At 37.1% G+C, this 10,871-nt stretch overlaps 2 protein-coding genes across 2 annotated transcripts; both read left to right on the top strand.

Moving 5' to 3' along the window:
- On the top strand, positions 1-1,200 carry LOC141429926 (serine protease 1-like; the record flags this gene model as incomplete). Its single annotated transcript, XM_074090486.1, is given in 6 exon segments — positions 1-241; positions 386-400; positions 403-441; positions 444-482; positions 725-915; positions 1,065-1,200. Coding segments are annotated over 6 exon segments (627 nt in total), but the record flags the coding sequence as incomplete, so codon positions are not given.
- Positions 1,201-1,333: 133 nt separating this feature from the next.
- On the top strand, positions 1,334-6,719 carry LOC141429696 (brachyurin-like). Its single transcript, XM_074090138.1, has 5 exons — positions 1,334-1,776; positions 2,689-2,956; positions 4,184-4,282; positions 5,292-5,485; positions 6,209-6,719. Exons 1-5 carry the CDS (start codon positions 1,549-1,551, stop codon positions 6,311-6,313), a joined length of 894 nt encoding a protein of 297 aa, XP_073946239.1. The 5' UTR covers positions 1,334-1,548; the 3' UTR covers positions 6,314-6,719.
- Positions 6,720-10,871: the final 4,152 nt, after the last annotated feature.

Below are 10,871 nucleotides of genomic sequence, written 5' to 3' on the forward strand. Positions count from 1 at the left end.
ATCTTCCAATCAGTATGTGGCGGTACTGTTATCTCTGACACTAGGGTCCTCACCGCAGCTCACTGCTACACCGACGGTGCCAGCACCGCACAAGCCATGACTGTTGTCTTAGGCTCTAGCTTGCTCTTTTCCGGTGGCACCCGATTTGAAACCATGGACTTTGTACTAAACCCTGGATATAATCCTAATAATTGCGGCCAATGATTAGCTGTTATTCGTACGCCGAGAATAACGTTCTCTAGTGAGTACCTGGTCTACCTATGTATCCAAAACTTTAACATTTATTGACGATTTATCTCGACAACAACTTTAGTGATTTGATATCTTTTACCAATTTAATATAATTACACATAAAAAAAATTACGTACAAGTTTAAAAATTTCAGTTTTTATTCAACCCGTGGCCTTGCTTCCGGCAGCGAAATTAATATGGACTTCGTTGGATTCAAGCTACTGTATCAGGTTATGGCGTCACAAGACATGGTAAGCATTATTTAGGTTTATTATTATTTATTATTAGGTTTGATGAGTACTTATTTTTTAATACTAATAAGGAAAATTACGTTATTAGAACTACTGCTGGAGATAACATCGTAAATCAATGAATTCAATAACAATAAACTGTAACAACTCCTCCGTTCCAATCGCTCGCGCCGCGATCTTTTTTGTACGCAACTAAGTAACACTCAGGGTGCCACAAGAGTAGACAAAATTTTGTTTTTCAGGAGATTCCATCGGTCTCCTACAGGGTTTGACTTCCGTGACTGTGCCAGTGATGAGAAACAATGAGTGTTCTGCTATTTATGGGAACTTCATCCAGAACCATCATTTGTGCACTAATGGTGCTGGCGGCCGTGGAGCTTGTGGCGGGATACCGTGGCCACTGGTGGTTACCAATAACTGGAGAAGGATCTTGGTACGTTATAGTGTACACAAATAATATGCAAAACATATTATCTGGCTCTTACCGATATCCAAGCTCTTAAATAACTAACAGCAGCTGCAAATAGGGAAGTCTCTGCGTTTACTTTCAACCATTTAACTTTTTCAACCCCTTATTTTCAGATAGGGGTCAGTTCGTTCGTCGCTCAAGATGGCTGTCACATTGGATTGCCTTCTGGATACTCCAGAGTTACAGCATTCTTGTCATGGATTCTTTCTATATAATCAAACAGCATTGAAATAATAAAAATAAAATTTCTGAATCTTTAATTTAAAACAATGTATTCTGTATTTGTTTCCTTTCTGAAATAGATAGTTAGAAAATTCGTTTAATTCCATTATGTTTATTTTTCATTTGTTCTGGATTTGGCCCTTTCAAATGAAACTTTCGATTATTTTGTGTGAATTTTAATCTGAAACAAAGTTGTCTGTTGAATTCAATCACATAGAAAAATCGAAGATATTTTGAACTCTTGCGTATCAATTGAATCTTTTATCAGTAGTATCTAGCACAAAGATAAGCGCAGCATTTTATCAGTGTACTCAAAATCATCAGAGAATAGTGTTCTCATTCTCTACCTACCAATTGCCGTATTACTAGCTGAACATGAAGTCGATTCCGGTGTTCATTATAATATGTATAGTAGTGACCACTGCCTCTGTGATACGTCAAGAATTTTCAGCATCATATGTCTACAACGGCGTATATGACTACCATCGAAGAACTGGCATAGGCTTAGCTGAGAAGATAAGAAAGTATGAGGATGAAATTGCAGCAAATAAGCAACGGATTACCGGAGGGTCACCTACTGAAATTGGTGCCGTTCCTTATCAGGTACACTTTGATCATGAAATTGTATCTACAGTCTACAATTGAATGACAAAACAAGAGACTTTAAAAGGTCTTGTTTTTAACATCAATTACGTTTTTGCTTGCAGTAATAAACATGTCAGTCATCATTATATGTTTTAATTCATTAAAATAGTGAAAATCCATTTGTTTGTATTATGACTCATGTCAACATGAATTACTTTTTTAATAATTTTTTCACGAATGCTAATTTTAGTTTGTACACATATTATCTATCCCAAATTGAAATAAAGAAGTTAAGGAGCATAATTTTTAGGGTTCTGGAGCCAAAATGGCAAAACGGAACCTCTATCTGTCTGCCTGTCTGTCTGTCCGTCCGTCCGCGGCTTTGCTCAGGGAATATCAATGCTAGAAAGCTGTTATTTTGCACTAATATATATGTAAACTATGCCGACAAAATGGTACAATAAAAATTTCAAAAACAATTTTTTTAGGGTACCTCCCATAGACGTAAAATGAGGGTGTTTTTTTTTTCTCATCCAACCCTATGTGTGGGGTATCGTTGGATAGGTCTTTTAAAACCATTAGGGTTTGCTAGGACGATTTTTCGATTCAGTGATGTGTTCGCGAAATATTCAACTTTAAAGTGTAAATTTTGATTAAAATCGAGCGTCCCCCCCCCTACCTCTAAAATCTAAACCGGTGGGTGGAAAAATTTGAAAAAAAACAAGATGGTAGTAAGTATATCAATCTTACAAGGAAAACTATAACGGTTAAGTTTGCTTGAGAATTATTTCTAGTTTAAGAGTAAATAGCAGCCTAAGGTATAAAATATACCTAAACTTGGAAGATTCCGTATAAAATATACGTGTCCCACACGCTCTTGGCCGGTTTTTATTCATAGATTCTCTTTGATATGTAACTTTTATTTTCCAGGCTGGTCTGGTCATCACCATCCTCTATGTATTCCAATCAGTCTGCGGTGGTTCCCTCATCTCGGAAACTAGAGTCTTGACAGCTGCTCATTGCTATTCCGATGGAGTTATCAGTGGCCAGTCTATGACAGTCGTTCTGGGCTCAACTCTTCTCTTCTCTGGAGGCACTAGAATCGAAACTACTGATATTGTAACCCACTCTGCATACAATCCCAGTACAGCAGAAAATGATATTGCAATCATACGTGTTCCCAGTGTCACGTTTTCTTGTAAGTTTATGTTTAAATTAGGATCGAGTTTGGATAAAGCGTTGTTTTAGACAAAATGTCCTCGGATATCATACTAACCCACATTTTTACTCCAATTAAATGATACAATCTGAGTCAGACACTTGACATGAAACGAATTTTTTACAGTCAAAACCTGCATATTCACAAATAGCTACAAAATATATTTTAGTTCAAAACGTTTTCAAGCGGTAATTCACTTTCACATTGTTTATGACACTTAAATTCCAAATGCGATAAGAGAAGTATTGAAGAACACCTGGAGTACGAGATGATCATAATAAGATGATGTGATTATGCCTTTATGAACTTGCTGTAGGTAGATATATTTCAAGACATAAAATTACACGCAGAAATTATGAATTAGGAGAAGTATTCCATAGTATTGTTAATGCTTATCATGCTAGAATTATGGCGTCTCGATTCGAAATTACAGTAGCAGCGTAGTATTATAAAAAAACTTAGAAAGGTGAAAATCCCCGTCGCTCTCATTTTAAAGATGATTCGATATTCCTACGGAATCGAAATTTAATCCCCAAAATCTCATCGCTAAAGAGTCTAAAGACATGGCACTCTGCAAAGGTGTAAATAATATTCCCATGGGAATTTTGTATAGTCTTAGACTTTCAATTCAACTGTTAATCTAATGGCTCACGCGAGCGAAGTCACGAGCACAGACTAGTCTAGCAATATTTCTGAACATCGCATTAGGGTAGTTTTTTATTATGATAAAAGGATTTGATCAACAGTGATCATACCACTCTTATTGGGGCTTACTTAAACTAATTACAACTTATTCACTTCTTCTTTTAAGTCCTAACCTAATTAATTTATATAATGATTTTGCTACATTTGATTGAGGGTATGCCAAGACTGAATTAAATTTACCAATAAATGTACCCTCAATATTATTTTCAACTAAAAAAATAGGGTAGTTCTAAGAGCGTTTCAACCGCTAGCAGTGTCCTGTCGCATATATTGAAGAAATGAGATTCATTTATTTTTATTTTTATAGATGCCGTAAGCAAGAAATTTTAATGAATTGTAATAGTAGGTACCGGATACACACCATATCGTTTTATAAAATCCTTGCATTTTACCTAACTTATTTCTTCAGTATAAGCTACAAGAAGCTGATATAGAAATTGAAATGCCTATAGAACTACCTAGTATCTTTACATTTACCGGTATATCTTTAAAATTTCACAGCCCTTATTCAACCGGCATCTCTTCCTTCGGGCGACGAAGTAAATATGGATTTCACCGGGTTCCAGGCGCGAGCCTCAGGCTACGGCATGACAAGCGATGGTTAGTAATTACTTTTATTGGAATTCTCATTCAACATCTGGACCAATTAACAAGTAACAAACTTAAAATTTTCCCAATTTCCCGTAGCGTTTTTCGTACAAAGCTCGCAACAAATTTTAATTAAAGAACTTGTATGAACAAAGTATGTCGATGAAACCACCAAGATATCATTCGATATTTTATTTTGGTCATATATTTTTTGTTGCAGTTCATTACTAGGTACTCTTTAATTGATACAATAGAAAGATTTCCTATAAACTTTTGGCATATTGAGATAGGAGGTAGGTACATATATTCGCGGTTAACACAAACACAGTACGTGTGGTTTAAGTAAAAATATTTGTTCATTTTAAAACGTGGCTAAAACATTTGAAGATCAATAACTTCGCGTCAAGTTTGTTGAGACTAGATAGATATTCATACCTACATGTATTATAATTCTACTACCGGCTACACCTGAATTGCAACTATCTTTAGAATAACAATATGAAACAGAGGGCCTACTCCGAAGTTCGAAAATCGAAGTTCGTATCGTACCGTCCCTCTCGCTCTCGTATTAAATAGTACAAGAGTCAGAAGGACCGAACGACACGAACTTCAAGTTTTTTTTTATTTGTTTATTTCTCATAAGTATTATATACACTTACTTACTGTACATATCCACAGCACTAACTGTACATATATTTCGTAGTAGCCCTGCTGGTTTACTGAGCAACAAACGATAACATTGCGCGCGTGCGATTCGATTACGAATTTGTTCATTAGGATAAAAGATGTGCCTTTCCTATGTCAATTGGAAGTTTTATGACTACTCTCAGTGACTATTATTCAGATTCTCACCCTAAACATAGAAAACGGAATGGCCTGTCAGGGTGGTTCCTTTTCACAACCAATTCCACAGTGATTTCTTTGACAGATGTAGTACTCTTAAATCACCTATGGTGTCTCGTGTACCCTGGTACACGATTCATTTTCTTCGACCTTTTTTTTATCTGGTCATTTTTTTCAGAGGAGAGCATCAGCCTGTTCCAAACCGTCAGCTCAGTGACAGTTCCTGTGATCAGCAATGCCCAATGCATGTCAATTTATGGGGGTTTCATTCTGGCCCAACACCTCTGTACCAGCGGTGATGGGGGCCGCGGCACCTGTGGGGGCGATTCTGGAGGGCCGCTGGTGGTTGATATGGCTTCTGGAACGATTTTGGTAAGTATTTTATATTTGTTCAAAGCACAAGTATTTAATTTGAATGAAAAAAGGAAAATTCAAAGACTCCGTTATTTTTTAAAGTCGCTGAGCTAATATTGTTCATATTGGTTTTTGGAGTCTTTTGTATTTTTTATTTCAACTCCAAATTTTGTTACTTTTACGGTTATCGGTTATGAGGGCTACCGCATAGATGTCGCTAGTGTCACTGCTTAAGTGACTAAATAAGAAACAAACAAGCTGGAATATGTGGTGCATAGGAGAAATTCGTGTCTGTACTCCTGTCCAGTGGTGGTGTAGGGGTATAGTACGCGGCACGGAATGCCGAGGACCTGGGTTCGATTTTTCAGTTTGTATTTTCGATAGTGTTGTTCAGTTTGACGAGGACGATCTATGTTTTAATTTTTTGCTCGTATTACAGGCCACACCTGGTATTATTGTACAATAAGTATCAACACGAACATGACAGTTGAGTATTGGGTGTTGCTACTGTTCATAAATTAGCCGCGTTATACAAACTCGTAGTAAATATTGTCATTATTAAACCAGAATAGCATTATACGGCCAAATTTCAAAAATTGGCGATTGGATCAACGATCTAGGTTCGTCACTACATCAGTTTTCATACTCAAAAATTTGGTCATCATCAGGGTGAGTTGTGGAGTGGTTAAGACATAGTCCGATTACCTATTTGTAAAACATGGTATACCTACTTATTTTCAGATTGGTATTACATCTTTCGGAGCAGACGCGTGCGAGGCCGCTTTCCCGTCAGCATACGTCAGAGTCACTGAATTCATACAGTGGATATCATCACAATTAAACTAAGTTGTAAGACAACCCTCCAAGCAAAGCGATAACAAAATGCACCCGTCAGCTGTCGGCTTGAAAAATGAATGAAGTTATCAAACCTGAGAAGGGAATAATGGAGAGAGACGCACAATCGAGATATGATGGATCTCACACCTCTCCTACCCCATCAAATCGCTCTTCAAAGGGTAAATCTATATTTAAGTGCCTCGCGAAGTTCCTTGTAATTACATTTTTATGTTGTAGAGGGCCGGGGGTTTGGTACTAATGCCCCTTACAAATACGAATATAATAGACCGCCGCGCCGGGCCTCTCTGAGATCTTATTCAGCCTCTGTTAAGATTTTTTCATCTCGATATAAATGTTTACATTTCATTATTGGATGTGTCGTTTATTTTTTTGTAATAAAATATTTTGAAGTTTGCTTGCGAAAATGTTTTCTTTACCCATTTTGAGCATTAACGGTTTTTTGCCACAGACCTACTAATATTAAACTGAATAGAAATATCCTGCGGGCTAAAAGAGCGAGGTGCACATACATATAACTAAAAAGCTACAAAGGTATTTATGTTCCCAACTCAGTTTATAACGAAGTTAATTGGTTAAATGAATATCCAGTGTCCATTGTTAACAGAGCCCCTCTCCAAAGCAATAATTATGTAAAGTGTGGCCATTTTACATAGATTTTCAGACTTTTCTTATTGATTGTGCTTTAAGAGCTATCATACCAAATTTCAAGTTTCTAATACAACTGAAAGTACCAAATAGGTTTTAATTCCCAGGCAATTTACTTAGAAACACATTTTTAATGAATACCTATTTCTTTTGGTTGCCTTGACTTAGAAATGTAATTTTTTCACAGCTCCAAGCAATACTCTGGAGTATTTAACATTAATTTAAGCTTTATCAAGGTATCCCTCCACGCGTTTCCAGGAAAAGGATATTTACAGACGAACGGATGAACAAACAGACAGGCAGACAGACAACAAAGTGATCCTGTAAATCTTTACACCAACATGGTATCTACCATTGCTGCCAAATGGTTTACAGAACCCTAAAAACATACACAATAACATTTTCTAGTCCTGATTTTATTAGCGTGGTCTTACGAAGATTCTAAAAGCTCTATTAAAATGTTTATTTGGGAATTTCTCCTTCTATAATAAAGCATAAAAAGAAAAATGTGATTGGGAGAGAAATTTTGACTAACACATCTTTCTCGCTGGGAGCGCCAAAGTTCGCAGGTACCCTTCTCTAGTCATACCGTAATTTTTGTCTGAATCATCGTGTGTCACAATTTTTTTCCCACTGAAACCTTAAATATTTCTGAAATTTTTAAATGGTCATCCTATAGAAAACCATAGGTTAGGTTAGGCTTGTTTTATAACAATTCTGAAAAATTATTGGATTCAGAGAAAAAAAGAGTTATGACAAACGATCATTCTGACAAACATTAGGTACTTACCTACATTCGGACTTTCAATAAGTACCTATGCGAGCCGCTATGGACCCCTTTCTCGCTAGGCATGCCTAGCTTAATGTTAATCAACTTAGACACACTAGAAAGAGCAAAAGGCTAACAAACAAACAAGTAAACAACAACCATAATTCCGGGTAATCCAACAGTCTGGCAGCGCCTATCAAATTATTAGGGCTAGCACTTTCAAAGGAGAGTAGTTTTACGACAGTTCCACGCTTGAACTTAGGGAAACAAAGCTCACGGAAACCACACGTTGTAAGTTGTAAGTAAGCTGATATTAGGTAGGTACTGTTTTTAGGGCTCCGTAGCCAAAATGGCAAAAACGGAACCCTTATAGTTTCGCCATGTCTGTCTGTCCGTCCGCGGCTTTGCTCAGGGACTATAAATGCTAGAAAGCTGTAATTTTGCACGGATATATAAGTAAACTATGCCGACAAAATAGTAAAATTAAATATTAAAAAAAAAATCTTTTAGGTTACCTCCCATAGACGTAAAGTGGGGGTGATTTTTTTTTCTCATCCAACCCTATAGTGTGGGGTATCGTTAGATAGGTCTTTTAAAACCATTAGGGGGTTGCTGATTTTTCGATTCAGTGATTTGTTTGCGAAATATTCAACTTTAAAGTGCAAATTTTTATTAAAATCAAGCGTCCCCCCCCCCTCTAAAATCTAAACCGGTGGGTGGAAAAATTTGAAAAAAATAGGATGGTAGTAAATATATCAAACTTTCAAGGAAATTTATAACGGCTAAGTTTGCTTGAGAATTATTAGTAGTTTATGAGTAAATAGCAGCCTAAGGTATAAAATACACCTAAACTTGGAAGATCCGACACGCTCTTGGCCGGTTTTTTTTATTTAGAAGAACCATTTGTTACAACCATTAACAATAATGACCATGGTTGCCATCATAGTGTAACGTCGAAGAAAAAGACAACCGTTATGCCTTTCATAACGAGAGAGGAGAAAAAAATTATAATAAAATCAATTTTTTGGAGTTTATAAATCAACAACATAAATAATAGCTCGCAATTTTTTTCTAAACATTTACTATTGATCCTAAGAATTAAATTATTGCTTTTATGTAGGTATCGTCGTGTAAATGAAGACACATCCTCAAGTTTCATACCCAGACACTGAGCAGATAAATGATGATAACTTTGCAGTACATGTACATATGTAACATTAGGTGAGTAACACTTCTCCACTCTCGCAAGATAGCTACATCGGTATGTCACATAATATGATATGACTTTAAGATATATTTCCACGCAATTTTCCAGGATGTCCAGTCAACTTTACAAAAAAACTATCATCATTGTAAAAATATCATTTCAAAATGGCTTCGAGAGATCATATGACACGACAGAGTAACTTCTAGTACTATGGCACACATACACACATGCACACACACACGCACGCATGCAAGCACGCACACGCCACACACAGGGTAAATGACTTTTTAGTCTAAAGGGCCACCCTAGGTAAATCTGTAAATCTAATTACTTGAGAATATGAAAAAAAAGGTATTTGATTTGATAATATGTGTTTTCATACAGAAACCCTCCTCTATTTCCACACAAACCAACACAATGTCACACAACCCCAACTATCACCAACACCATACATTTTTTTTTAAACTAAACTCAAACATATAAAATTCAGGTAAATTTTAGTTTTGGTAGCCCTATAAAGGTGAAGCCACACGACAGTGTCTCGTCGCGGTTGCGACGGGCGAAATATTACACTCACCGCCTCCTTTTATTTTATTTTCCGTACAATCTATATCATTTCTCGGATGCATTCACACTTTCGAATAGTGATGGAACGATGCTATCGCCAACTGTAGCCAGTTCGCGTCATAAATGAGGTTTGATGGCGAGAAAGTGCATTTCTATATTCATCATAGCACTTAATAAAGCGAAACGAAAAATTCTATTGTTTGTTTTTATTTTCACCCGACTGCCCCAAGGAGGGTTATTGCTTGATGCGGTCGATGAAACTAAATCGCGTAGGTACTGTGGGGACTGTAGCTATGTAAGAGCTAGGTATAGGGGTCTACGCGCGTGACCTTAGACTCAGTTAAATAAAAATTATAATTGTTCTGTACGTTGCTTTATTCCTGTTAAAACTAATACTTTTACAGAGATAGGTCCAGCCGCTCAGGCTGTCGGGAGCAATCTCTGCTACGGCATGTATACCCAAGGGTGGTCCACCGTTGTGGGCACGATGGGCATGCCCACAACCCTAATAGACTTGTGATGACACAATTTCAAGGTCTTTAAAATCGATAGGCTAATGTCTTAAGAAAACAGTCGGGTAAAAATGATATAATCAAATTCAAAATTCGTTCCTGAGTCATGCACGATTGCTCATAAGCAAGTTCGTACTCCGACTCACACTTGGCCGATTTTTGTGTGGCTGTGCCCACAACCTTTTTTGAGGGCTGGATCCGCGCCAGTGTACTCGTAGTCCCGTGTACCTACCGCTGTCAATCGTCTTTTAAAGTCAAATTCTCAGTGGCGTAGCTACCAAGGGGCTAGGCGGGGCAGTGCTCCGGGGCCCTCAGGCTCAGGGGGCCCTCGAAATTCTGCTTTATAGCTGATGATAAAGTTGCTTAGCATTTTTAAAGTATTTGTATATACAAATGATTTTACTTCAAAATACCTTACCAGTTCCCCCATTTTTCTATTTGCCCCAGGGCCCTAGGTTACCTAGCTACGCCACTGCAAATTCTAGAATCATACAATATAAAATACTATTATACATAATAAAGTCAATGTAGCGTGCCAGGTGGTCAGTTTTACCACCTGCCAGCGGTATATACAGCCTTTCACTGAAAATATCATGTTGACAATCCATAAAATCTGTGCAATATCACCCTGTTAGGCGATTCAGTTTTCTCAACTGTAACTGTCAAACCATTTGATTCGGCCCACCGTACAACGTTCTCACAGTAAGTGTCATAATAAATTCCCTCATCAGGCAATGCGATGTATCTACTATGACTTTTTCTAGGAAAATATTTCACAGTGGGTCACGATTCATTTGGTTGGTACCTAGAGTTTATACTCGTAGGTATTTAATACCTCCTGAGTTT

The sequence above is a fragment of the Choristoneura fumiferana genome, chromosome 7 (assembly GCF_025370935.1).
Source record: "Choristoneura fumiferana chromosome 7, NRCan_CFum_1, whole genome shotgun sequence".
Lineage (NCBI taxonomy): Eukaryota > Metazoa > Arthropoda > Insecta > Lepidoptera > Tortricidae > Choristoneura > Choristoneura fumiferana.

Coding starts and splice junctions, on each gene's coding strand:
- LOC141429696 (XM_074090138.1), top strand. CDS start 1,549: ATGAAGTCGATTCCGGTGTTCATTATAATATGTATAGTAGTGACCACT. Junction 1,777..2,688: donor TTGGTGCCGTTCCTTATCAG/GTACACTTTGAT, acceptor TTTATTTTCCAG/GCTGGTCTGGTCATCACCAT. Junction 4,283..5,291: donor CTACGGCATGACAAGCGATG/GTTAGTAATTAC, acceptor CATTTTTTTCAG/AGGAGAGCATCAGCCTGTTC.